The sequence below is a fragment of the Penicillium cataractarum genome, assembly GCF_028827025.1.
Source record: "Penicillium cataractarum strain IBT 29864 chromosome Unknown utg000002l, whole genome shotgun sequence".
NCBI classification, from domain to species: domain Eukaryota; kingdom Fungi; phylum Ascomycota; class Eurotiomycetes; order Eurotiales; family Aspergillaceae; genus Penicillium; species Penicillium cataractarum.
Genome location: NW_026622738.1, coordinates 4,165,762 through 4,191,529, shown reverse-complemented (window position 1 = coordinate 4,191,529; position 25,768 = coordinate 4,165,762). Strand labels below are relative to the sequence as shown.

Genomic DNA, 25,768 nt, shown 5'->3' with positions numbered 1-25,768 from the left:
TCCCTGCATGTTTCGGCAGGGGAGCATGCACTAGGTTAAAGTGCTTATTTCGACTTGTTCATTGACCTTGGCTATAAGCTGACTGTAGCATGGTGACCACCAATATTTATGAGAGTCGTCAAGGGGAGTACCGGGCAGGAACCATTTCCATGACGGCTCTGGGTGTGGTTTTTGTCATTCTGCGTTTTTTGGCTCGATGGAAGAAAGGCCTCAGGATTGGCGCTGATGATTATGTGATTCTGCTTTCGTTAGTAAGTCTAACGCCTGATTGTTTCTTCTGAAAGCCCTGGGACTGACCGGAGCACCTCCTTTGATTGTTTCTAGTTATTCCTGTTCGCGACCTGCGCCCTTAACTTGGCGAGTAAGACAGCTCCCTTGGTATAGTCGATGTATCGCGAGTGACTGACATATCCCAGTGATTCACTATGGCATGGGTCGACACGCAGACATATTACCCGATGGAAACATTGTGATAATAGCCAAGGTTCGAATGAATAGAGACAAAACATACACTCCAACCCAGACTGACATTCGCTAGCTGCTCATGTCTTTCGAATGCGTATACTGTACGACAGTAGGAATCATCAAGATCTCCATCCTGCTCATGTATGCTCGCATCTTCCCCACGAGAGGCTTCCGCATTGCCTCGATTATTCTGGGTAGCATCGTCGTCGGGTGGGTCATCGCAATCATCTGCGTGAGTGTGTTTCAGTGTAACCCGATCGCACGGGCCTGGAATACTGCGCTGCCGGGTACTTGCATCAATCTCAAGGGCTCGTTTATCGGGAACGCAGTACCGAATATTTTGACGGATATCGCCATCTTGGCTCTTCCGGTTCACGTTGTCTGGGGTCTGCATGCAACCGTGACGCATCGGCTATCGGTCATTGCCATATTTCTGCTGGGCAGTTTGTTCGTTTCCTCCTTCCCTCGAATATTGACCAGGCTCGAGAGAGCTTGACCAGCGAGGTATACTAACAACCACATCTTTTCCACAGTGTCATCTTCACTAGTGCCTATCGCTTCTCCACACTCTTCGAATTCGAACCCACGGACACTCCCTGGACTCTCGCCAAGGCCTGCACTTGGTGTCTCATTGAGTGTTCCAGCGGCATAATATCGGCCTGCATGCCCACCCTGCGCCCCTTGTTCGTCATGCTCTCCTCAAAGTTCGCAAGCTCGATTAGTACCCGCACACGGACAACTGGGGTACAAGGCTCAGGCCTCAAGAGTTACGACGTGGGTGGCTCGGCCTTGCGTCCATCGGGTGAGATTCTGGGCAAACAAAAGGTGCAGTTGGAGGTTAGCCAGCCGGATGATGCGTCAGGGGATGAGGTTCCCCTGAATACCATTCGGGTCCAGCGCGACGTGACGTGGCAGGAGACAAGCTATGATTCTTCGCGACGATGGAATTGAGAGTGCCCTGTCATGCATCTGTTGATCTGCAGTCGTAATGTATATTAGTTGAATATATGAAGGAAGGAAGCTTCTTGATCGACTTTTGTATAGAGTGAACTGGGATACCTCGTTACGCAACCGAGTCGGTGAAATTTCTCCAGCAAGTTAAGCTCCTCTCCAGCAGGCAATATTTCTTTTAATGTCAATGGCATTGTCGCAAGTGATTAGCAATTCTCCACGAGTAGAGTCAATTTCAAGACCAGGACAATACCCTTGGGAGAAGCTACCTTAGTTATATCTTTCCCTAGGACAATGTTAAATGAAGGAGACGCTTCAGGACCAATTTAAACAATGAAGCTGGTTTCAGATTGACAATTAAGCTGCAGCTCTGATGAACCCTGCCTTGTCTCGCTGCACGGTTCAACTTGAAGCTCGATCTCAATCTATCGCGCGATCAAGCTAGGTAACATAAGCTTCAATAATGCTGATTCATCATAAACAGAAGAATCTGTACCTATTACCAAAGAGGAGCTTGGAGGCGTCATTCAGCACTCTGGCTAACCACCAGGACTGTTGAACCAAGAGTTGTACCTTTTGACTCTCCACAATTCCATCACAAATACAGCCAACCCCATACACCATCAAAACACTCGAAACTCCCAGAAAACCATTGAAAAACAAAAACAATAGAACCCCGCAAAATACATAAACCCCAAATTATTGACCCCAGAATAATACAAACGTGAACTAAACAAGCGAATCAGAAAAACTTTCTCAAAAAAAGCAAAATGCACTTATGCTGCAAGAAGTCGATCAAGCAAAATCCTTCCCAACCGAAAATGATTCTAATCACATGGGGGATAACAAACCACAGCGAACCTCGGCGAGTAGCGCGGGGATAAGGTTTACCTGGCACCTGCACCCGTTAGTCCCCGCGATCCTTGCCATATTGGTCGCCGGCCATCCACTCTCTACATGATAATTGGATTGCAATTCAAGAATCCACCCGAAAACTATCAGCTAGGTTATTGTCTGACATCGCATAGTTCTGTACATTCCAAACTAACATCTCCAGTCAATGGCACGGCCATCCTGGCTATTCAAACAGTGTCATGCTATGCCGACAGGGTCTTTTCAAACCCCGCAAATCCGGTAGGTAGATGATCAAAACTTGCGAAAAGCACATGCCAATCTACCGGAAATACCTCACTAAATCAATGATCACTTTCATGATCATCGTTCATGGCACGATGTGCCGATGGGATCCGGCGGGAGTACAGTCACTGGTATCTATCTACTTTGCAGGTTTCCTTTCACATAGCTTGATTTCATAGGAATGTATAGCCTTGTAAGACAACAGCCGTGGGTCGACTTGACAATTCCGGCCCCGTGAATCCGCGGCACTCGTGCCATCAGCCCTGAATCGTCATCTCTAATCCACCCCCGCCTTGTCGGCCTCGGCCGGTAGGTTTACACATCCGAGGGGTGGTCATCTAGATTTTGAGGCTTGATCCGCTTCCCCATGGGGTGACTCGGGATATACAGTAATGGTGGGTATGCATTGGTGGTCGGGATTTGGTCAATGGCTCATGACATGGATCATACTTTATAGATCATGCATCATGGAGGATGGATTATGAGATTGGGCCGGGATCTTCGTGAATTCCTGGTTTTTATCGGTTGTAGTTTCAAGGGTTGTGGAGTTTCGGCCGATGCGGATCAAGAACTGGTTCATGGCTGGAGTTTAGGTGGATGGACCAAAGACATGACATTGTAATCGCGGGGGTGGCGAGACCTATCCGGAGAAAGTGTTGGTTTAGCTGATAGATTGGAACACAGGCGTAATTCTCTCGTGGATTTCTCAATAATGAGGATTTGAGCAGAGCAATATTGACTCGATAGTTTTCACCCTCTATGTTAGAGCATAGTATACGACAACAAGGATGTATGCACGCCTAGTGCATACAGTCTCACGCCACCCTTAAAGTCCTACAATCTCAAACAACCCCCCTCCAACAAGCAACAGTAGCCGAAACAACTTCCCAAAATTCCCCACCAGAGAGTCACAATCCCTCTAGTATCTACGATCTGGCATCTACATTGAATCTGCTCTGTACTGTCACAAACCCCGACCCTGGACCTGTTCCCTAACATCCCTTCACCTAGCGGCTTGCCAGTGGATCCCCGACACACTCACCCAGCAAATCCCAGATCCCAGTGCACACCACACCTTACCAAACCGTCAAATGTGCCCCATCACCAAGCCCAAATTCCATTTAGCTTAGCGCACCGCGTATGCTCATTTCTCCGTCGCCTCCAAACTCCCCATCCCTAGTTAACTATGAAGAACGAATTACATATTCTGCAGTCATTTTAAAAAGCGCCCCCAACCAAGTAGGAAAAAAAAGTACCATCCATCCCCTCGTGCTACTGCTGACACGGGTCTCCGGGTCCCTACCTGCCTACTCATGCAGGAACGGCCAACTTACCCTGTTAGGGGTAGTCTTAGCCTCTTGGGGGATTAACCCATCCCAAGGCTGCCAGACCGTGTGTTTCAGCGCAGGCGAGCCTATCGGCTGTCGGGCGGGGGGCAGGGCTTGGAAGGGTTCTAGATTGTTTTACCACTTTTTTGGGACGGTCCATTGTGTGGTTGGGTTTTGCGCTAGCGCCTTGTTGGGCTGCTGACCGGGTGGCTTGGAGGCTTGGCTTGGAGAATGTATGACATTGCGTGGATTGTGGACGTGAATAATGGGAAAGGCTGGGGAATGAATAATACAAACTGTATAGTGGTTAGATGGGATGGGCTGGAGATAAGTACTAGCATATACTACTGTAGTACTCTGGACAAAGATAGTGTCGGCGGACTTCGTAGTAAGAACTAATTACTCCGTGGGCAGGGGATCGCGTGAATATCGGGAGTTTGAAGCTCTGTAATTGGTTCGCACTTCTTGTTTCTTGTTTCTTTGATTATTTGCTATATTTTCATTATGTGGGCGCAAGCTAAAGCATTGTATGTGCATAGTGTGCTTACGACCCTGGTTCCTGCAGCCTTCCAAGTATAAGTGTCGTGCGTATTCGCAGAGCAGTACGAAGTATACGAAAGACTAGCGGGTTATATTGTACGGTCGCATGTAATATTCAGTGGGACTATATTATTGAGGCTGGGCCGATTTTGAATCCCCCCTACGTCTTGCGGGCTAACTTGCCGTGTCCGTCGGGGTGGGTGATCGTCATGGACTAGCTGGGCCAGGATTCGATGCATTGGGATGGAAGAAGGTCGATCGAGAGATACTGGTCGGTGGGGGTATCCGCCCATAATGGAGTCTGGATAGATTTCGGTACTTCGTAGGGACCACACAATATGAAACACATATCTCCACCGAGTGTTCCATCTACGTAGATAGAGTCAAGTGCCGAGCAAACTACATACGCAATCAATGGAAGAAGAGGGTCTGAAAAAAAGACTTTTTTTTGTCTTCTCATATTAGGCTTTGTATCGCGTAGATAATGCATGATAATACAATAGTGGTAACATGTGAAGAACTCAAAAATAAGGAAGCAGACATTATAACCTAAACCTCGTGAGCCTGGTCAAACCAAGAACGCAGCTTGTTTGGAGGGAGGGAGTGAGAAGATAGACGATCACTGAGATCATCAAGGGAGCGAGAGAGTGTGTGTAGATACTGTGTCCCGTATCCAATAGAGAAAGTAAGCGGCGACAACGAGGCAAATGAACAAGACCCTGGCCCACACGAGACAGAAAAGAAACCCGTCTCCAGACCCTAGACGCCATGGACCAATTTTCCGCAACACCGATAGCTTGGACAAGAAACGCACGCACGACTTGGCACTGTAGACAGTGACGATGGCAGGGGCAGTAACAGCAGGAGTCGTCGCAGCCTCTTGCCTTCCACGTCAAGGCTTGAGATCTTCCGTAAGACCCCCCAAGCCTGCCACTGTACCCCGAGTCCGGCCCCCTAACCAGTTTTAGTAAGATGGAAACTCTAATATGGTACTCGCTTCGCCCATAGCCTAGCCTCGCCTCACCCTACCCATGCAAGGGTAGGGAACCAGGTGCCTGGCAGGGCCAGCCTCGCGGTCCCACCACAACGGCTATCATGCATGACCCCGTGCAAAGGTTGCAGCCGGATCCCAGTCATGCCCCGGCGAAGTAGGCGGTCTTGGCCCACTGAAGCTCATCGACGGACGCGTATACCGCGCCTCCTGGTGTCCGAAGTGCACATTGCGGTCAGAGGTCGGGCTAGCAGCCATCGGGCTGCGGCGGCCGCTGAAGGTATTTGTTGGGCTGGGCGAGCGCATCATCTGGCGTGGACTAGCTGAACGCATCATCCGGCTTGGGCTGGGCGAGCGCATGTTGTAGTTATAGGGCTCGGGAGTTTTTCCTCCAGCGGAAGTAGTGAGCATCTCGAAGCCCTTGTTGTCGAGGTTGCGGTGGGCGTCTGCAGAGACAAACTCGCGAGGTGAGGAGAATCCGCGTCGACAGACATCGAGCCATCCGGCGAACATGGATGGTCGTGCGAAGAGGATGAAGTTCCAGAATCCCACGAGAGAGAGTAGATAGACTACTGCTAGGAGGGTGGCTTCGTTGGGCCCCAGTGCTGACGCGTATTTTTTGCAATCTTGCTTGCCACCGCCGAGGGCGAGGCAGGCCAGCCATTTGGAAGCTTTGGCCAGATTGGCCTCGGTGGGGTTGGTGTCTCTGTCGAGGTTGATGAAGACGACGGCGAAGAAGATGACGTTTCCGATAATAATGAGGACGAGAGCGACGCCGCGCCATTGGAGTTGGAGGACGCGGCGCACACGGCGGTAGGCCTGTCGTGCGGTGACAGTACGCACGCTGCTGGTGTAACTGGGCAGACCGGAGGAGTTGTCGGTGGTCGAGGCGGATTTGTCGAATAGTGAACGCAGGTAGATGTGCATGCAGTAGGCCATGGTGGCCAGCTGAAGTACTAGGGCTGCAGCCGCAAAGGAGATGAGCGGGTACCAGTAGTCCTGGGAGCCATGTTTGATGTTGATATGGCACATTTCACCGAAGCGGAAAGACACGCCCGTGAGAATCAGCATCACAGTCATTCCAACTATGGGGATACCAAAGCCGGCCAGGAATGCTCCCCACATGAACTTGGGGCCCAGCACGAACTCCCAACACACTTGCAGGTGGAAGGCGAGGGTTCGAATGAAACTCCAAATCACGACGAGCCATCCGCCGAAGAGGAGCAAAGCGCCGGAGAAGGCGCAAGAGAGGTCGGTGTACATATCATTAGGCGTGATGGCATTATAGCATTGCTTGGGTCTGGCTCCAAGGGGGATAATGAATGCGATCTATAGAGATGCAAGTTAGTTATGCTTGTTTTTGCTTTTCCCATACCCGCCCTCTGCTTTAATTTGCGACTCACCTCCATGCAGCAGATACCCAGTGTAAAGCAGATACTCAAGTAGTGACGGTTGGTCCATTTGACAGGGAGAACGGCGTAGGAGACGAGGAGGAAGACGCAAAGAGGGAGAATGGCGACACTGATCCAACTAGCGATACTGACTCGATTTGCGGTATCTGGAGATGCGGTTAGTATCTCAAAGTTTAAGATTCACGAGGTATAGATCACTGACTATCGGCATATCGCCAGTCGGCTAGTGGACAGGGTATACAGCATGATACGGTGGTCCCATTGGGACCTATTCCGGCAATAGGTTCGCAGAATCGTCCATCGGTAACTAATAGAACCCTAGTCAGCACATCTCTATAGATCAATGCCTCGAAAGCAGTGTATTCAACGTACATCCCCCTTTAACTGGGAAAAGGCTCTCCTGGAGGAACGGGCCAGGGCAGTATCCGTTCGTGTTCACCATGATGGGTTAGAGGTCGTGCCAGATCGGCATATTCCTAGGTGACGCAGGGTATCTAACGCGCCAGCGCGACGAGACCGAGCGCGCAAGCCCGTAAAGGAATGTCGAGATGTTAGGTGGGCAGGTCGAAAGCGGGGAGGGAGAAGGAAAAGAGATCCAAGTGGGCACCCCGGTATATACATACTACTCTGGGATTATGACTGACTCGGCTCATAGTCCAGGTCCAGATTTCGATTGGAGAGGGGGCAAGTAACTAACTTGTGGAGAATCGAGGCACGGAGAGAGACAGAGAAGTGGATCCCATGCAGAAAGATGAAAAGTACAGTACGGAGAACGGGATGTAGTTCTTGGTATTTGAGTATTTTAGCGTACCGTACTCCGTACTTGAGCATTGCTATGCAATTGGATACTGCAGTAGTCAGTCCAGTAGTACATAACTTTGTACTCCATCCGGAGTACAGTAAAGGGTAAAGAGCAACAGTCAGACTCTGGCTACAGTGGGTCTACTGTCAGGGACGAATCCAACTGCAGAAACCCCTCCGGCCCGGACATTTGGCGACAATAATCACAATAATAAACCAACTGATTATTGTGCCTCCCTCAGAAAAAGACAAGGCCCATTTCCGGTGCAAGCCCGCTGGAGCCCACGAGCTGACGAGCGGGATAGACTGCGATGGTGGCGGGGAGGCGATTGGAGGGGCAATTTACACACGGTCCCTCGATGAACTCAATTCTGGCGGTGCTTGGCAGGTTGGCAACACTTTTAGCGACTAGGAGAGGCCCGGTAAGACTGACCAGCACCATGCTTACCCCCTGGATTAGTGCATCTGGGGGTCTGTCGGTCGAAGAAAACGGTGGACTGTCGTTGGTTCGGGAGGGGGAGACAACAGAATCAAGTCTGGACTCTCGGCCTCGTCTAGGCCGTGGTTTCATCGGTATGCCATGTGTATGGTAATTACTGTTGAGCTAGAGGCCGGTAACGCGGTATATTGAATACCAGAGTATACGGAGTACTTCCCAACACCTTAGCCATTCTTGGTCCATGGTACGTCCATAGCAGTTCATCAGATGATAAGATGGTAGTTAGGGTTAGGTTGATTGCTCCGTAAACTTTGGAAGCGAAAGCTCCAGTGGGCAATGATGAACGATTCTGAACCATCACAGTATAGATCGGCGCTGGGGACAGGATCATTAGCCGTTGTAGCTCCAGTTGAACCAGAGTTACCAGACAGTAGTGGACACAGCCCCCCAACCAAATTGAACTAATAGTCAAACCAAATACCCAATTCGAATGAATTGAACCGCGAATGCTACGTAAAGTGCTTTAGCTAACCGTTTAAACTTCACTAACGGTAAAGTTCCCACGGTCGCAAATGGTTCTGGAAGACTGCCGAGTAAACTAGACCCGTGGATCGCTAAACCACGTTTAGGCCACGTTCTGATGGCTTCGGCAACATTTGTGTGCCGTGTGGACTGTACCAAGGGCACCGTTACCACTGGCACAGCCAGAGAGGAAGGAGGACGAAGACCATGTGAATCGTCGTATAATTTCCGTATAACATAACCTGGTAGAACTTCCACAGTTACCCTATTTCAGTCTGCAAGTCATATCGGTGGTGGAACATTCAAGGATGACGCCCAGAAACCTGGCTTGATGGCTGTGCGGCCTTGTAAAGTGACGCGCAATGCGACCGTGGGAAACCGTAGGGAAACGGCCATGACGCAGGCAAGGAAAGAAGAGAGTGGAGGGGAAACTTTGTATAGACTAACAAGCGAGCAATAATGGCTTATGGCACAGACCACAATAGTCATCATAGTAATAAGCGCTATGGACAATAGTTTATGTACATTGAACGGGTTGTATAGTATGTCGATGCCTTCGTTGGTTGGCAGTATCCAGGGTAGCGTTAACAATGGCAATGATTACAACAATAATCACAGTGACAATGGCAATCGCAATTTCAATGTCTATATTTTGATCTTCCTTCGATCCAAACCCAAGTGTGTCCCGTTTCTAATTCAGTTCCCGTGTGGATAACTCTAGAGCGAACATGATGTCTTTGCGTCTGTTCTCCGTGCTCCACTTTCAGCCTCGTGGAGATGAAAAGAGGAGGCAATGGCGATGGACCCGGTGGCTTCGAGGGGCATAACCCGATGGCGATGGACCGCTAGCCTCGAGGGGCACACTAACAAACTAGTGCCCCCGGTCTGCCGTTGGTGACTGTAAGGGGCTCGGAGATTTAGAGCCTTTTTGGGTAAACCTCCTGGCTGATCTAACCAAATAGGAGTCTCGTTTAGTTTGCTGGGTTTCTCGAAGGCTGCAGGTACTCATTCCATTGCGAAAAAGCCTACGTAGGACAGGGATTATTTCAGTGGGATGAAAATTTTATAGCCGATGGCAATTCTTCGGTTATTATGTTGATTATCATCCGTGCATATCATCATTAAATCGAGCTTGGAGTGATTATGATTATCTTGTGAATTGCGGAGTACTCCGCGGATATTGTAGAGTACACATTTCCGTACTCCGTACTCCGTACTAAAAAACCGTATGGAGTACAGCATGGGGATGTCGTGACAGTACGATTCTCGTCCTATTCAAAAACCAACAATCACCAATCCAACACGGAAGCACAAAACGCGGCGATCTCTTTATCGCCTCTCGACTCCCGCTATCCCAGGGATTCACTAGCACTAACCTTTTGATTCGACCATCCACTACAGTCAACCTCGCATCCCCAGTCCAGTAATCAGCCCACATAAGCTCTGCAGCTTCCTTCAAAGTTCCACAACGCTGCACAGCAGCAGAGTGGCCAGTGTGCGGTCGTACGGCGCGGGGATCCTCGCGCCAAATCGTCCAATGACCACCGTCAGCCCGCCTCTCACTGTGATCGCCCCCGGTATTCGCTGCGCACGCGACCAATGACAGCGACCGCGGACCTTTTCTGATGTTCAAATCAGCCCATCGTATACATGACAGTTGATCAGTCAACTCTGGACGTTCTGGACTTCTCTACCATTCAGCAAGGATCATCCCCGCTCGCAGGGCTGGGTGCGATAGGACATCTCGTCATCGTGCTGCGCACACAGACCTATCCCATCACGCTTTTAACCCTGGGATCGTGTGACGTTCCAACTTACTGGCTATGGCTATGTCTAAACATAGTACAGATCACAGCGATCAGGGCTGCGGAAACGGTGATCCGAGATTGGATCGAATCAGATGGGGTGTGGAAGCGCGCTGGTCATGTGCTTCTATCATCGATTATCGAGTACTAACTTCATAGGATGTTTCGCGGCATATTGATTATTCGCCTGTGTCACGCTCGTCACACAGGTCACCGATTCTATCGATTCCAGCTAGCCATCTTGCGCATCGCGACCAGTCAGGCTCGTGCGAAGGGCATTTCTCAGTCCTTGGTATACCCTGGATGAATTTGAGGGACCTCATATCTTGAGAGATGACATATCTTGAGAGCCGCAAATCGCGACATCAAACGCAATGGGGAGTCCTACCATGCCCAGTCCTGGGTACTGGCCAATCATTCTAGGAGCTGGACTGCTATTCTCTTTCTGTTTCGGGACACTTACTTCCTCGTGGGGGTCCCGTGTACTTGAAGACGGCATTACTTGCCCGTGGTATTTCGAAATGATTAGATCATGAAGACATAAGATATCTCCAGGCGCGAGCTTATCGACCTGTTTACAGTAATCATTTCAGTCCTCTTTCCAGTCCTCTTTCCAGTCCTCTTTCCAGTCCTCTTTCCAGTCCTCTTTCCAGTCCTCTTTCCAGTCCTCTTTCCAGTCCTCTTTTCAGTCCTCCTTCGAGTTCTCATTTCAGACTCTCAATGGTCAGGAAGATCCTACTCCAGATATGGAGCATCTATCATCAGAGTAATAGCAATAGGGCCGTCACAATGGATTAAGGGACGCTCGCGCTTCATATCTATCCGATCCAACTCCGTAAGCATAGAATATTACCCAGTCCCGATAGTGTCTACGCATGGTCATTTCGGCTTATAAGAAGCTCAAGGACGTAGGTAGACCATTAAGAACTTAAGTTATTATTCAGGTGTTTACACTTCTATAGATAGAATGAAAGATCTTATCCTTCTTAAATCCGAGGGGGTTGTGTGTGCGAACATCCACCGTTATCCGGAGAGCGATGCCCTCCGCTAGTACTCGTAGGAGCTGACCACGGACGAAAAACAGATGGTTCGCCATAGCGAGGGAAACCCTAAGCTAGTCGATCCTGGGGACACCTATGCTAGAAGGGGGAATGTGGCCCAAGGGAGAACCCTATAACTAGCCTAGATAAAAAAAATGTATTCTCCAGGTTAGGTGGAGCGCTCATAGTCTGAGTGACTTAATGATATATTTCTCTCAAGTGGGGGCGCACGACACAATTATTATCTACATAATTGAATCTACGTACGTAGGACACCTCCCAACATCACACCTAGGAGATATCTAAATCGCCTATTTAAAATATGGCTTATAATAGATAGCTCGCAGAAACGTAGAGTCAGGAATTATATAGAGTTTTGGACATTAAACACTAGGGTTCCACGGATTGAGTTGAAACCCCGACAAGAACTTCAACGTCATCTTATCAGCCATAAATTAACACTAGCTCAGTAGATGATATTTCGATCACCGAAAAAAAAACAATAAATCAGTTTTCGAAAAGAGATTTCAAACAGGTGTAATTTAAGTAGATAATGAGGGTCAATAAAGGCCGTTCGACCAAGCTGCTCCATGGGCCACACACATTCTTAGTGCCTACGGTGATTTGTTACTTTGACATGGTTCATAGCTTGTCACAGTATAGGCTAGATAAACATATCAAATGGTTTAAAAACTAAATGTAACTGAATTTCATGTCCTATCGCGTCACGGACTACCATAAACAAGTAGAGCGGACATCATGTTCGATGGACGAGGAATAAAGATTATATAGGCTGCCTATTGCTCTCATCCTGAGATTCAGCCCTTTTTAAACTGCTATAGTACATAATGGATCAATATTTGTTAAAAAAAATAAGCTAATAAATTCATCTATGCAGGGACCTCTGTTAAACTAAATTGAACAACCTAGGACTATATAGCATAATTAAGTAGTGCTTATGAAGGTCGTGAGTAGCTTACAAACTGGTCCTCTAGGCTTTTCTGCCAGTATTTCCATCGGTAACAAATATATCGCCTTTTTGATGCTCACAAGCACAAATCCACTTATAAGGCTCATAACTAGTAGTTAGGAACAAAACAAGAAACCTAATACGTTCTTCATAAAAGAGAGTGACTCATGGATATATGAGTAGGCGGTGTGCAGGTCACGTTACTTTAGTCGGGCATATTTGCACACTTTGAATCTGGATTTCAGGCTTATGTATCTAGGGAAAATAAATTTTATTAGGTCTTAAAATATCATTCACGGGGGCTTGGCGCAGCGGTAGCTAATTTATCCGAATTATTTCATCGCCACTTTCTGCGAAATACATGTGAGTATTAGCTCGACGAAATTCCTCGCTGGGCTCTGCGGCGTACAGGTTCTCGGTCCTATCATTAATGGTCTCGGACTAGCGTTAATCGAGGAGCCAGGGTAAATGATACGCGGTATTAGCGAACATATTACCCTCGCTAGCCTTGATACTTCCTCGGTGTTACGTGTTAGATGAAGTTCTCGATGCGTTTCCTCTCACGCTCGACGAGGAAGACCGCAATCTGACCGGCCAGTTCTACGAGATAGACCCCGCCTACGCGGACATGTTGCGACGCGGATACCAAGTGGACCCGGTCATGAAACGAATTTGGGCTAATACAGAGATGCGGCCCAATTCCTAGGCACGACGCTCGGCGATTAGCACGAGTTCTCACGCGTACTAGTCCCGAACGTTCTATGTAGCTAATCAGGCGCCCTAGGCGCCACTAAGTTAATCCGTGCCACCTTAGTTTATATATATACAACCGCCATATATAGGCTACTAGCCTTGCGTAGCATACTAGGCCTACCCACCGGCACCTACCTAGCCGCTACCGGCCGCGCACGCCCACGAGATGGACGGCTTGCGTGCTCAAATATCCGAGATTCGCGATATGATCGCTCGTATAGCCGATAGCTCGCGCCGGGACGAGCGCAGCCTTCGCAGCACATATTCCGCTGATACTACACGGGCGCCGGAACGCTAGTAGTAGCCACGGGCTCGTAACGCCTCTCGGTCGCGAAGTCGCTATCGCTATTCGTCACGCTCGCGCAGCCGCCATCGGCATCCGTCACGTTCGCGTAGCGACGACCGTCGGGATCGATGACACCGTCGCAGTTCACGCGGAGAACCATCACTGGGCGATAGTAGCAGCGGCGATGGTATGCGCGTACGCATGAACGGAATGACGAGGACAACACGGACTCATCACGTATTACTGACTCAGACTCCCCTCCAGACGACGACATAGACATCGAGGACGCATACGCAGCGTAGGTCATGAACTCGACGGCACCGGTGGCAACCGGGACGGGCCGGGACTACAAATTGTGGAACACGGTCACGCTTAAGGCACGCTTAACCCAGGACCGCGAACCGATTACGATAATCTACGACACCGGCTGTGGCATGACATTGATCGATCGCATAATTGTCACCAACGAGATCACTAGCGCGAAGATCCACACCCTCGCGGCCCCAATCAAAGTCAAGGGCATCGGGTCAAGAAGCCACGTAACATCCGAGTACATTATCGCCGACTGCTACATCGACAGTACTGTACAGGGCGAAGACATCACCGTGCACTTCCGTCGCGAAATGCATGTCGTGGATAACCTTGCGCCCGGTCTTCTGCTTGGCATGGACATCATAACGCCGGAACGGATTAGCCTCAATGTCACTAAGTCGCACCTAATCTTCGGATGCCACGAGAACATGGTCGTTCCAGTCTCTCTATCAGCGCCTGAGACACCGAAGCCACCGCGGGTCCGCGCGAAGCAACGGCAGGTCGTGGCAGCGCATTCCATTGCGGTCATTCCGGTCGAAGTTATGGGCACCGCACCGGCTGGCGAGATGGTCTATATTCCGCAATATAACAAGTCCACACAGCGCTTACAAGAAGTCGGTAGCTTCTACACCCACGCGATTGACCAGGTCGGACGGGCGCCAGAACTTCGTATCGCGGTTCATAACGATTCCGACACGGACTTCATCCTCCAACGTCACACGTACGTCGGGTTCCTGGACCCGCTAGACGAGCGTGATATATATCGCGTGGATGTTAGCCCAACACAAGCACTCGCTTCGTATGCGGACCAAGTCGAAACAGATGATCAGATCCCCTTCACGGACGATGATATTAATAGTGATATCGACCCGAATCCACCCGCCGAAAGCTCGCGCTTACCATAAAGCATTGACCGCACACAATGCGTGGACTAGCACGGCGTTACTATATATGCGGACGATAAAGACTTCGTCACGCAGGTCATCGACATTCTAGAACGACACCAGGGTGTGTTTACGGACAACGGACTTATCTACGTGCCACCCGAGCGGCGTCTGCGTGTGCCACTCAAGGATAATTGGTAATCGCAGAAGTCTCCCACAAAACTCTACCCGCTCTCCGCAAAAGATCGAGCTATCGTTGATGAATGCTTCAACATGCTCCACGCGTAAGGGCGGATGGAATAGAGCGACAGGAGCACCCAGTTTGGCTTTCTAGTATTCGTCGTGTGGTGCACGCTGCAGAATGGTGATAGGAAACCACGAGTAGTGGTCGATTTTCGTGGGCTGAATCGTATCTCTCTACGTGACTCGTACCCGCTACCCCGACAGGAAGACATAATCAGCTTCACGCAGGGCGCAACTCATATATCGGTGTTCGATGCATTGGCCTTCTTCTACCAGTGGGCGGCACATCCAGACGACTGGCACAAACTCGCTGTCAATTTGCATCGCGGACAGGAATTCTTCACAGTGGCCCCGATGGGGTACTGTAATAGTCCCCCGCATGCGCAGCGGCAGGCCGACCGGATCATACGCGCTATCGCTGACTTCGTGCGTGTGTACGTGGACGACTTCGTGCTTCGCTCGATGTCGGCAAAGGATCATCTCCGTCATCTCGATCAATTTCTGACTACGTTGCAAAAGGCGAACGTCACGATCAGCCCCGCCAAGACGTTCATTAGGTTTCCTGGCGTCCGAATACTCGGCAATTTCGTCGACGGCTTAGGCCTTGCGTCGCTAGAAGAACGCGTTCAGGCGATTCGCAACATCAAGGAGCCTCACTCGCTCGTAGATCTCGAGCGTTTCCTTGGTATCACAGGGTATCTGCGCGATAAAATTCCTCGTTACGCCGAGATCGCCGAACCGTTACAGCAACGCAAGACCGAACTCTTGCAAGGCGCCCCGAACGCCGGTTAGCGACGCAAGAACTTCGCACAAGGTACGGCGTACACGCTGACCGACACTGAGCGTATCGCATTTAACACCCTGAAGGATCTTATTTGCCGCCGCGAATCTTTAACCCATCCAGATCCGAAGCGCGATCTATACGTCGACCTTGATGCATCCGCACGCGCCTTCGGAGTCATGGTCTACCATCTGTAGGGCGACAGATGGACGTTACCCTTGCCGCCACCACGTACGCGCGTACAGCCCGTGCTCTACCTCAGCAAACTTACCTCCCCGGCGGAGTCGCGATACTATTCGTCAGAGCAGGAGGTCGCGTGTTTGGTGTGGGCTGTACGCAAAATCCGACATTTGATCGAGAACGCCGAGGCATCGGTAATTATCTACACGGACCACACCTCTACATCGGGCATCGCGAACCACACCCACCTAGGATCGTCGGCCACGGACAAGCTGAACAAGCGCCTGATACGTGCGTCGTAATACCTCAGTCAGTTTGAACTAGACATTCGCCATCGCCCCGGAAAGTCCAACTTGGTGGCGGACGGTCTTTCGCGGTTGCCGACAGCCGCTCCAGACGACCCGACGTCGAACGTGTTACCTACACGATGAAATCTCACGATATACGAAAGACGCGGAACCCCTCTAGCTGCGGAAGATAGCGCTGTTTATAGGAGCACTCGCTCTGAGTCACCAACGCAAGAGCCTCAAGCGTGCGATGCACATACTATTCGATGAGAAGTGCAGATTTTCTACCACGCTTAAGGTGCTGACTTGCCGCTGCGAAGCCATTATACACGCAGAACCCTGGTCGTACTCTGTTTATCCTTGACACTTTTAAGCACGTATTTATGGTCTATCACGCTCGGGACGATTAGTGCGGTGGCTCAAAGACACCTAGAAGTTAGATGTGTAGATCATATGGGACTATAGGCTAATGGCTAACGTAGATTTGTGCTTCGATCTTATGCGAAAAGTCATATCTTTTGCCTGCTTTCGTGCCTGCTTGGTAACCAACACTATGGTGATAGATGATCGTAGATCGAAGGGTCTATGAGTGATGGGTTTACGAATACCACGTGCCGCATTTGCGTAACAAAAGGAATGTCTGAAGCTTTTGGGCGTTTTAATTATAATATGATATCAATGTTGCGGGACCAGAGCGTTCGGACGCTTGCTAATTAATACATGTCGAGAAGAACAAACGCAGAGGCCAATCTCCCAAGGCCCAGTTGTAAAACAATAGCGAATAAAAATGTAGAGATAGACACGAAGACATAACCTGGTATACATAATGGGAGTTTCGCAATCGCAATCGCGCAATCAGTCTCGCGGCCACAATCGGATCCTCTACTGCGCCTCGGGATAGGGCTTCTCTCCAGCATTCTCCACTCCATGCAACGCAGCCTTGGTAAGCCACAAAAGACCTTCTATATGCTTTTGCTGCGAGCGCTTTTCCAACGTGCCTGGTGTGAAGTCAGGAAACTCATGGCGGTGGGAATTCAGGTAGTGAACGCGGAGCTTGGTGGTGCTGGCGTATTTGGTGACGGTCTTGCAATCAGGCCACCGACAGTAAATTTCACCTTTATAAATCACGTCGCACTTCTCATCGATCAGGGGGAGTGAGGATAGGATGTCATGATCGAGTTCAAGTCGAGGTAGTGCCTGGATTTGCTCCGCATGAAGCCCGTAGTAATCTGTCGAACCATCGGAGTTTCGCGGCATGCCCTTGAGAATCTTAGCTGGCAGACTCCCTCGTGCTGCTTTGGGCTTTTTCGGTGCAGGTAGAATTATATCTTGACCTGGTCGCTTCGGGCAAGTGTTATTCTGATGGCGATCGCGGGTATCCTTTCGCGTGAAAGGCTGATCGCAGTGGCCGCAATGGAACTGAGTGCGTTCACCAACGTGGATGCGTCTGTGAGCATAGTAGGTGGTATACTCGGGAAACGCTTTACCGCAGTTTGGTTCAGGGCATTTCCACTTATCAAGAGTGCGAGCCATACCAGGGTCCGTGTTTCGCTGTTTGCTGTGCTTCTGTAGTGCCTGCTTCACGCTCGCATAGTCCATTTTTATAGCCTGTAAGCAAATAAGCTCGCGGCAGAATCGAGCGGTTGAGTGCTCAAGCTGGGCTTCTGCGATGCGAAATCGCTCTTGTGTCTCTGCGTCGAAAGGGTCGTGAGACATAAGTCCCTCGAGGTAAGGATTGATGCGAATGGTCCCATCAAAGACCTTGATTGCCTGCTCGACGTTGACCTGCCAAAAGGAGCGCGGTACTTCAGCGAACACACGGATTGTAATACGGGAAGCATTAGCTCGCAACATCCCCATGAATGAGGCTGGATCCGTAGTCAGTCCGTCCCAGCCATTCATCACGACCAGAAGCTTGCCGTCCGTGGCCTTCGCTGCGTTTATCGCCTGGGCGAAGAATCTATCAACCTCGCCATGAATAGCGAGCGGTAGATTCGACATGTGCGCAAATGTCAAAAAATCTGTCGTGCACCTAATTGGCCCGTAAACAAGCTCATAACAGTTCATGGTGTGGTTGAGACTGTCGCGCAGGGTGGTGTTGACCTTCGCCCGCTCGCCACTCGAAAGCCGGGCGACAAAAACGATGTGTGCCCAATCCTCGGACATTGTGAAAATCGAGGGTGAGTTCTGAACGTGAATAATCTGCGTAGCCACCAGGAATTCGCTTGCGTAGCAATTCACGGACGAAGCTGAACCCAAGGACTCGCGAGTTTCGGCAGTATAGTACCGTGTGGGGCAGGAACGAACGAAAAGTGGGGTTCGTGATCCAATCGGGCGACGCCGCAGCGGTCTCGGCGAGCCAGTACACGCCAGAGGTGAATACAGGTCAGCGAGGGTGTTGTGTGATGAGCCAGAATTGTGTTCATTCCTCTAAAGCTATGCTGGCTAACGTGGAATAAGAAATAACTAATCACGTGTGCCGGCACGTGTGTTGCGCTGTAGGGCCGCAACTACAAGATGTGCTGTAACAATGCCGGCTTGGAAAAAGACAACGTCCTCGTTGCCGATGCGCAAAACATAGGAACGCAAAGGGAATCATGGGAAACGTAATGGAATGCGCCAGAGAAAACCTAGGAAACGGAAAAGAAGACGTGGGCAACGTAAGGCAATGGGCAGGGGAAATTCAGTGTAGTTCGTCCTCTCGTCGTCCTCGTTGCCGATGCGCGAAACATAGGAACGCAAAGGGAATCATGGGAAACGTAATGGAATGCGCCAGAGAAAACCTAGGAAACGGAAAACAAGACGTGGGCAACGTAAGGCAATGGGCAGGGGAAATTCAGTGTAGTTCGTCCTCTCGTCGTCCTCGTTGCCGATGCGCGAAACATAGGAACGCAAAGGGAATCATGGGAAACGTAATGGAATGCGCCAGAGAAAACCTAGGAAACGGAAAAGAAGACGTGGGCAACGTAAGGCAATGGGCAGGGGAAATTCAGTGCAGTTCGTCGCTTTCGTCGTCCTCGTCGTCCTCGTCTTGCCGTGGTTCTGGCTCGGGTCTTTTATTGCGTGGGTTGATCGCTAGGAATGCAGTCATGTCCGCAATCGCTGGGCGCCGAAATTGGCGGTTCGCACCAAGTCGTGGGTATTGCAGAGCAACTAGCGCGTAGTTTGCGAGCGCGGCCGTGTGCCAGCTCTTGACTCGTTCCGACGACAGAAGGTCATGGCAGGACTGCGATGCGTCGGTAAATTTCTTTACCATGTCTCCGAAGGTAGTGCTTGGTAGAGCCATCGCGACCGCCTGACTCTCTGTCCATCCTTGGCTCGCGCAGTGCTTGTTGATCAGTCCCGCAGCCTCGGCAACGTTTTTGAGACGCACGTTGTAGTCGCCCGTCAGGCATCCGGCGCTCTCGCGTCTGAGACCGAAGGTGTCTTCCGGTGAAAGCGTCGGCAAATCCCATTCGGCGGCGCGATCCACTTGTGGAAGACCCATCTTCGTAGCTACGCATGCGTAGATATCGCCGATTAAACCGTTTTGATCGTCGCTCGCCACCTTCGTCGACTTCTTCGGGGTCGATACCGGCGTCTGCGGATCGTTTTTAGCAACGTCTTTTGTAACCTTCGGCGGGTCGTTCGTAGCAACGTCTTTTGTAACCTTCGGCGGATCGTTCGTAGCAACGTTCTTTGCAACTTTCGTCGGACGTCGTGTCGTAGGATCGTGCGCGGTCCATGGTAGCGCGGCCAGATCGTCGTAGCCTGCGAATATGTGGTCCTTCGCGGTATTCACATCGACGGTCCTCGCAGGGTCTGAACATGTCGGGCGAAAACCGGGAACGTCTTCAAGGGGCAGGACGAGGTGTTTCTTTCTATCCCCATGTGGAATAATGACCAGCTTCTTTGGATCCATGCTCATCGTTGGCCACCCGCCGTTCCTCGCCACGATGTTCGCGTAGGCTGCGTCTTTGGTTGCGTCTTCTGGGGCCTCAGATTTATCCGTGAGGGTCGTGCCTGCAGCGGAAGTCATGTTAACATTGGAGGGCCGCGCGACGACGACGTAATCCAAGCCTTCCTGCCAGTCCGGCGGGATCGTGACAATACCGATCTCGACCGTTGCCGCGCCCGAGATGCGTTCTGTGCGGAGGAGGAAGGGAAAGTGATCCCCGAGCTCCGCGCCGAGCAAGAGTGTCCGGCCCGCCATGAGTGGAACCCAGCGAATCCCAAACGCTTCGATAACAACCCCTAAGCCACGCGGTGGTCGAGTTCCGCGCAGAGCGCGTGCGCTCTCAAAATCCTTGGTGTTCGTGTACCATTCACGCCGGGGGAAACAGGTCATGATCGCGTATGCTGTCAGGTCGTCGATCGGGGCGGCGGCCAGCGTGGTGCCCATGATCTCTTTCGGATCGCTCACGCATTTTGCGTCGTCGGCCTCGGAGTCGTCAGCATTCACAATATGATTGCGCGTGCGCTTTTGTAGGACTTCGAGATCCGCCTTGACGCTCTCAGGCGACGAAAAGTCCACCCATAGCCCGTACGCTTTATCCTTATCTGCTTCGTCCGGGTTGGCGCGCTTGCGCTTTCCCGCCATCATGTGGGTTGCGTAGTCGTCGATTTCCTCGTCGGTTTCCTCGTCGGCTTCCTCGTTGTCGGCCTCGTTTCCCGAACTCAGGTATTCCGGGGATAGGAAAAGGCTCGCGATAAACGCGTTAAGAAGGCTGCTGTGGAATGGAGGCAGAGTAGGCGACGAAGACGATGAGGGGGGCTGAAAGTACATGAGGTGAAGGAAGGAAAGGTGAGGGGAAATGGGAAAAGGGTGAGGGGAAAAGGGTGAGGGGAAAACAGATGTGAGGGGAAAATAAGTTTTAGGAAACATGAGGCGCAACCTACGATACCACTACATAATCGCGCGCGTAAGTCATAACAATACGTAAGTCATAATCCGGTCCCCTAGGAGGCCTCGTAGGCCTCAATCATATCCGGACGATGCAGACGCACGTCCTCCTCCGTGTGCCACTCGTCCCACGCCGGGCCTATGCCGCGACGACGAAGCAGGTATTGGGTACGTCGGCCATTGTGAGTGGTTTTCGTGGTTACGATCGTCTCGAATAGTGGCCATTGCGTGTCATCGGATGGCTCGGGCAAGTCGGCGGGCATATCACGCCCGTAATCGTCGACACCATCTGGATGTGGCTCTAGGTGCTTAACCGAAATGACCGAAGGTATTTACGAAGGTGCTTCGCCAGGTCACGAACGTAGAACGATTCCTGAATCTGATGATAGGTTCGTGCAAATCCGAGATGATGGAGCGAGTCGTGATACTCTTCAAAAATGTCTCTCGTCATTATGCGTGGTACGCAGAGACGTTGCGCTTGCGTGGTAGTGTCCACGTGCCACAGGAGCTCGTCGCGGCGTAGGTCCTCGCGGCGTGGCGGTCTCGCATCCCTCGCCGAGGGGGTTCGAATAGCCGTTCAGCGGGGCGACTAAAAGCGTGTCGCGTACCGCGCTCCGGTGCCTAATATAGATCCTGTTAGGATAGAGCGTTGCTCGGCGGTACGTCCCCTATTAGTCGCGCGGCGGGCTGGCCCATGCTAGTCGTTAAAGCCTAAGGTTCCATCGTGTAGGGTATACGAGTCGGTAGACGTAGACGTGAGCGAAACTCTAGAGGACGAGATAGGATTTCGCGAAGCACCGTACGAGGAGGTCCGGGTACTCGAGGGGTTTCGGGCTACTAGATCTCTAGTGGTGGAGTGTCCGCTAGTACTCCCTCCTTTCGTTACATTAGTTATAGGGACTCGGTTATAGTACTCTCCGTGATAGCAAGCTGGGCAATAGAGTTCGCGTTTATAAGCGCGAATTGCTTCAGTGCCTTGCGTAACGCGGGAATATCAACGACCCAATCGGCTGGGTAGGGCGATTGTTGGAGTGATGTAGACCGTGTACGGCCTGAATCCTCTAGGACGACTGGAAATTGTCGAATGAATCGGAGGAGGCGTGGATCCGTGCGTTTTGGCGCGGGATTCCGTGCGAGGAAGGTAGCGAGTTGCGTACCTAGGGTATCCGCACTCATCCGAGCCTACCTACCGTTGGAAACAGTAAGGTAATGGAGGCGCAAACACCTAACGCCGCGAGGGACGTAGCGTTTTATATAGGGGAAAAACGTAACGAGCGGCGCGAGACCGATCGGAGAGTAGATTCGAACGTAATGAAACGTGATGTTAATCGTGATGTAAGGGAGGGGGGGTTGCGAGGTGGCGTTCGGTGCACTAACCGCAGCCCGAGAGCGGGGCGGGGCTGGGTGAGTAACGGACGTCTCGTAATGACAACAAAATGAATGAAGCAGGAAACGTGGAATCCCGGGTTTTACCACAGGGAAACGCAAAGGGGAGCACGGTGACCTGATCATATACGAAAATTTTTCATAGATGGGCTTGCTACTATTGTTGTGTGATAGGCTCTAGGTGGTCCTTAATCCACCACTATCAACGAAAGGGTCGTAAATATATATACGTACGAGTTGTCCCGAGGGAGAGAGTTGAGGTAGGCAGCAATTGGAGGCCGCGGGGCCCAGTCAAGAAAGGAGTGTCCCAACCGCAGGGTAGTACTACAGAAAGAACTGCGATCGCGGTTTTATGTGAGGTTGCGGTCCACTACCAGAAAATGGTCGAAGAGAAAGAAGACTTCATGAATTCGGACCAAACGAGGGTTGTCCCGACTATTTATTGGCAATCAATTGAACTACAAGGATCTTCTCTCCATAAATTGGGGGCTTGGCGCAGCGGTAAGATCCACCATCTCTATTTCGTCTCTCCAACACACACTAATAAGTCCTTCAGGTAGCGCGTGTGATTCCAGTCCACAAGGTCGTCAGTTCAAATCTGGCAGCCCTCATGAACTTTTTAGATTTTTTTAGAAATTTTTAGAAATTTTTTGCATGTCCCATCTTTCTTTCCTCTACGTTTTTTTCTACCTAATATTCTATTTTCGATTAAATGGACCAGAATAATGCTTTCTAATAGGTCCCTAATGAATTATCTTGGCCACATTAAGCTCATCATATGACTGACTCCCTTCGTTGTTGAATCAGTCTTCGACTTGGGCTCCTGTTTCCAAGAATCTATTCATATAATCGTCACTGATTTCCGAAGACGTTGAACAAACAAAAATACTATACAGTCAGGGAACATTTCAGCATTATATTTTACACGAAATTACTATTACAAGAGCTACCACCGCCGTGCTTCTCTCCTTTTTAGCCAGGCCCAAGCTTCATCCCGCTAGTACCCGCAGTCCTCATGAGCTTCCTAGATCTCAACTTGTCTCATTTTTAATCAGATGTCTTGACACTCTAAAGTCAAAAGAGTCTAATTTTTTTTTAGCAAAGTTTATTCAGGTTGGAGAGAGACAGTTTTGAGTTGAAAACTTACAGCCACGTTGCAACATTTAGCGGTGAGGCCGACAGAGGTGCATGCAGCCTTGAAATACTCAGAGTTGGTGTAGTATCCAGCTGAGCAAAAACTAGGGTTAGAAATTCGGCAGAAAGGAAAGCAGCAGTTCGTTTGTTCACTTACACGCGGCCTTGCAACCAAGGTCCACGCCGGCCTTGCAACATCGAGGTTCGTAATTTTTCACGTTTCCAGTAGGGCCAAAGCATAACGGACCGGCTGAGCCTCCATCATTGCCGTTATTATTGTCACCAGGGAGCCCAGGAATCACTCCGGGACCCTCTAAGGGCATAGCTAGAACCGGAGCTATAGCCAGGAATAGAGTAATAAGATTCATGTTGACGATGCAAAGTATAAGAAAATTGGGCTGTTTCTTGACGGAACGCAGGGAAACAGCCCGTTGGAATACTTCTAGTTAATTTGATGCCACATATGTCCTCCGTCTTCAAGTGCTATGGTTATATGTTGCTGGCCGCTATTAATAATGTTAAAATCTGCATGCAGTGAAACATGGCCTCATATGACACTATCGAACTTGTGGCGGGGAAGCTACTGTAGCTATAAAATATCGGTAAACCCTAATTATGATCGGCGATTGATCTTCGCGCCGAAGAACGATCAGGGATCGATGGTCGGTCAAAGATGATCGTAAGCTTAGCTCCTCGTGGAGGTGGAAGGGTTCAGGGTTCGATTGGATTTGATTTCATTTGATTTCATTTGTTCCTCAGAGTTTTTCTCGACATTAGGTCGTATATAGTCCGCTAGCTTGTGTGCGCTGTAACGTTAAGTATGTACACGACATTGGTAGATAGCTTTCAAAATTGTCCCCCCCCCCCCCCCCCCTCTGTGGATATTTTCGAAGCACTCTGGCCTCTTTGGAACCCTCCAAAGAAGCTATTCAAAGTCTGCTAAACGCGGGAGATTCTAATATACCGGGAGAATTTGATATACTGTACAGCTATGAATGTTGTCTGTCTCTCGTATAGGAGTCCCTACAGTTATACTATCCCGCATAGCGAGCGACACACCCGCACGTTCGTGGCTACACTTAATTTCCCCACGGTAATCTTCCATCGCCCAACCTCGCCAATTTTTCCCACATCGTCACCGCCATGCCTACGCTCTCCACTGATATGCGCTTTCCCCACGTAGCGGAAGGTATCCCGAAGCATCACACCGGACTTCTTCCGCAGTCCCCAACATCAACATTCTACAGTACTTACACTCATACACTCAAAAAATCTAGCCTTCTTTTCTCGGCCTACAAATTAGACCAAACAAGTTGAGGAATTCTTATCGAGGAGTAGGAAGTAATTGAATCAAAGTATAAAAAAATAGAAAAAAAGATGGTGAGGGTTGCCAGATTTGAACTGACGACCTTGTGGACTGGAATCACACGCGCTACCTGAAGGATTTATTAGTGTGTGTTGGAGAGATGAAACGTGATGTGGTGAAATCTTACCGCTGCGCCAAACCCCCATGTGTTTTGTTACGTAAGCCCTTATTTGAAATATGGGACTGGAAAGCCCATGCCTTTTATCTGTATGTTTGCTATGCAGTACAACCTTCAAGTATTGAATTCAACATCTTCGATAGCCAGGCTTCGACAGCCCTTTGCAACTATTCAATGATCCATCGTTTTCTCTTATCAACAGTATCCATTAAGCGCTTGGCATTTGTTTCCACACCAGGGACGGTGATGCAACCAACCCGACCATGACGAAAAGTGTCCGAATAGGCCCGACTTTCCGCAAGTTACTCCTCCTGTGAGAAAGTCAAGATAAAGAAGCCCCACTACTTAAGACAAACCTACCTAATTCGAAGAACGTGCGACCCCAATCGCTGATCAAGGTCCTATGAATCAACCCAAACTGGTTTCCACATGGTACGGGCTCGGGAATGATGCAACTCCAGTCCCACTAGAGGAAACTAAACCGAGCGACAACAGTCTGTACAAGGGAAAAACAAGCTCAATTATGGGGTAAATGTAAGTGCGGGCCTTGGACTGCAGACTTTTTTTTTCAGTCTCTAGGGTGATCTATTTACGTTGTAAAAAGCCTAATTATCATCCAAGTTATTAATCTATTTCTTCTTGCCTCTTGAGTTCTTTCTTCCTGCTTGCGTTCTCGCTCGTCAATACACTTCCTCTTCTATTAATTACTAACACTATGAAGTCACATCCCAAAAGAAAGCCAGCCCCTAGTGGAC

At 50.2% G+C, this 25,768-nt stretch overlaps 9 protein-coding genes across 9 annotated transcripts; 5 read left to right on the top strand and 4 right to left on the bottom strand.

The window, feature by feature from the left end:
* Positions 1 to 89: 89 nt before the first annotated feature.
* Positions 90 to 1,416, top strand: N7496_003546 (uncharacterized protein; the record flags this gene model as incomplete). Its single annotated transcript, XM_056696477.1, has 5 exons — positions 90 to 251; positions 325 to 361; positions 417 to 484; positions 539 to 912; positions 999 to 1,416. 5 exons carry the CDS (start codon positions 90 to 92, stop codon positions 1,414 to 1,416), a joined length of 1,059 nt encoding a protein of 352 aa, XP_056558689.1.
* A 4,098-nt stretch (positions 1,417 to 5,514) lies between these two features.
* Positions 5,515 to 7,266, bottom strand: gprM (the record flags this gene model as incomplete). Its single annotated transcript, XM_056696476.1, has 4 exons — positions 5,515 to 6,741; positions 6,816 to 6,970; positions 7,027 to 7,131; positions 7,197 to 7,266. The coding sequence occupies 4 exons, from the start codon at positions 7,264 to 7,266 to the stop codon at positions 5,515 to 5,517; spliced, it is 1,557 nt and encodes a 518-aa protein (XP_056558688.1).
* Positions 7,267 to 10,236: 2,970 nt separating this feature from the next.
* Positions 10,237 to 10,542, top strand: N7496_003544 (uncharacterized protein; the record flags this gene model as incomplete). Its single annotated transcript, XM_056696475.1, has 1 exon — positions 10,237 to 10,542. The coding sequence occupies one exon, from the start codon at positions 10,237 to 10,239 to the stop codon at positions 10,540 to 10,542; it is 306 nt and encodes a 101-aa protein (XP_056558687.1).
* Positions 10,543 to 13,320: 2,778 nt separating this feature from the next.
* Positions 13,321 to 14,657, top strand: N7496_003543 (uncharacterized protein; the record flags this gene model as incomplete). The annotated part of the gene is given in 3 exon segments (XM_056696474.1): positions 13,321 to 13,369; positions 13,383 to 13,627; positions 13,743 to 14,657. 3 exon segments carry the CDS (start codon positions 13,321 to 13,323, stop codon positions 14,655 to 14,657), a joined length of 1,209 nt encoding a protein of 402 aa, XP_056558686.1.
* Positions 14,658 to 14,895: 238 nt separating this feature from the next.
* N7496_003542 (uncharacterized protein) lies at positions 14,896 to 16,142 on the top strand (the record flags this gene model as incomplete). The annotated part of the gene is made up of 4 exons (XM_056696473.1): positions 14,896 to 14,920; positions 14,971 to 15,666; positions 15,784 to 15,853; positions 15,923 to 16,142. The coding sequence occupies 4 exons, from the start codon at positions 14,896 to 14,898 to the stop codon at positions 16,140 to 16,142; spliced, it is 1,011 nt and encodes a 336-aa protein (XP_056558685.1).
* Positions 16,143 to 17,009: 867 nt separating this feature from the next.
* On the bottom strand, positions 17,010 to 18,293 carry N7496_003541 (uncharacterized protein; the record flags this gene model as incomplete). The annotated part of the gene is made up of 1 exon (XM_056696472.1): positions 17,010 to 18,293. The coding sequence occupies one exon, from the start codon at positions 18,291 to 18,293 to the stop codon at positions 17,010 to 17,012; it is 1,284 nt and encodes a 427-aa protein (XP_056558684.1).
* A 1,712-nt stretch (positions 18,294 to 20,005) lies between these two features.
* N7496_003540 (uncharacterized protein) lies at positions 20,006 to 20,364 on the top strand (the record flags this gene model as incomplete). The annotated part of the gene is made up of 2 exons (XM_056696471.1): positions 20,006 to 20,070; positions 20,136 to 20,364. 2 exons carry the CDS (start codon positions 20,006 to 20,008, stop codon positions 20,362 to 20,364), a joined length of 294 nt encoding a protein of 97 aa, XP_056558683.1.
* Positions 20,365 to 21,065: 701 nt separating this feature from the next.
* On the bottom strand, positions 21,066 to 21,460 carry N7496_003539 (uncharacterized protein; the record flags this gene model as incomplete). Its single annotated transcript, XM_056696470.1, has 2 exons — positions 21,066 to 21,298; positions 21,346 to 21,460. The coding sequence occupies 2 exons, from the start codon at positions 21,458 to 21,460 to the stop codon at positions 21,066 to 21,068; spliced, it is 348 nt and encodes a 115-aa protein (XP_056558682.1).
* Positions 21,461 to 23,442: 1,982 nt separating this feature from the next.
* On the bottom strand, positions 23,443 to 23,897 carry N7496_003538 (uncharacterized protein; the record flags this gene model as incomplete). Its single annotated transcript, XM_056696469.1, has 3 exons — positions 23,443 to 23,463; positions 23,543 to 23,622; positions 23,687 to 23,897. The coding sequence occupies 3 exons, from the start codon at positions 23,895 to 23,897 to the stop codon at positions 23,443 to 23,445; spliced, it is 312 nt and encodes a 103-aa protein (XP_056558681.1).
* Positions 23,898 to 25,768: the final 1,871 nt, after the last annotated feature.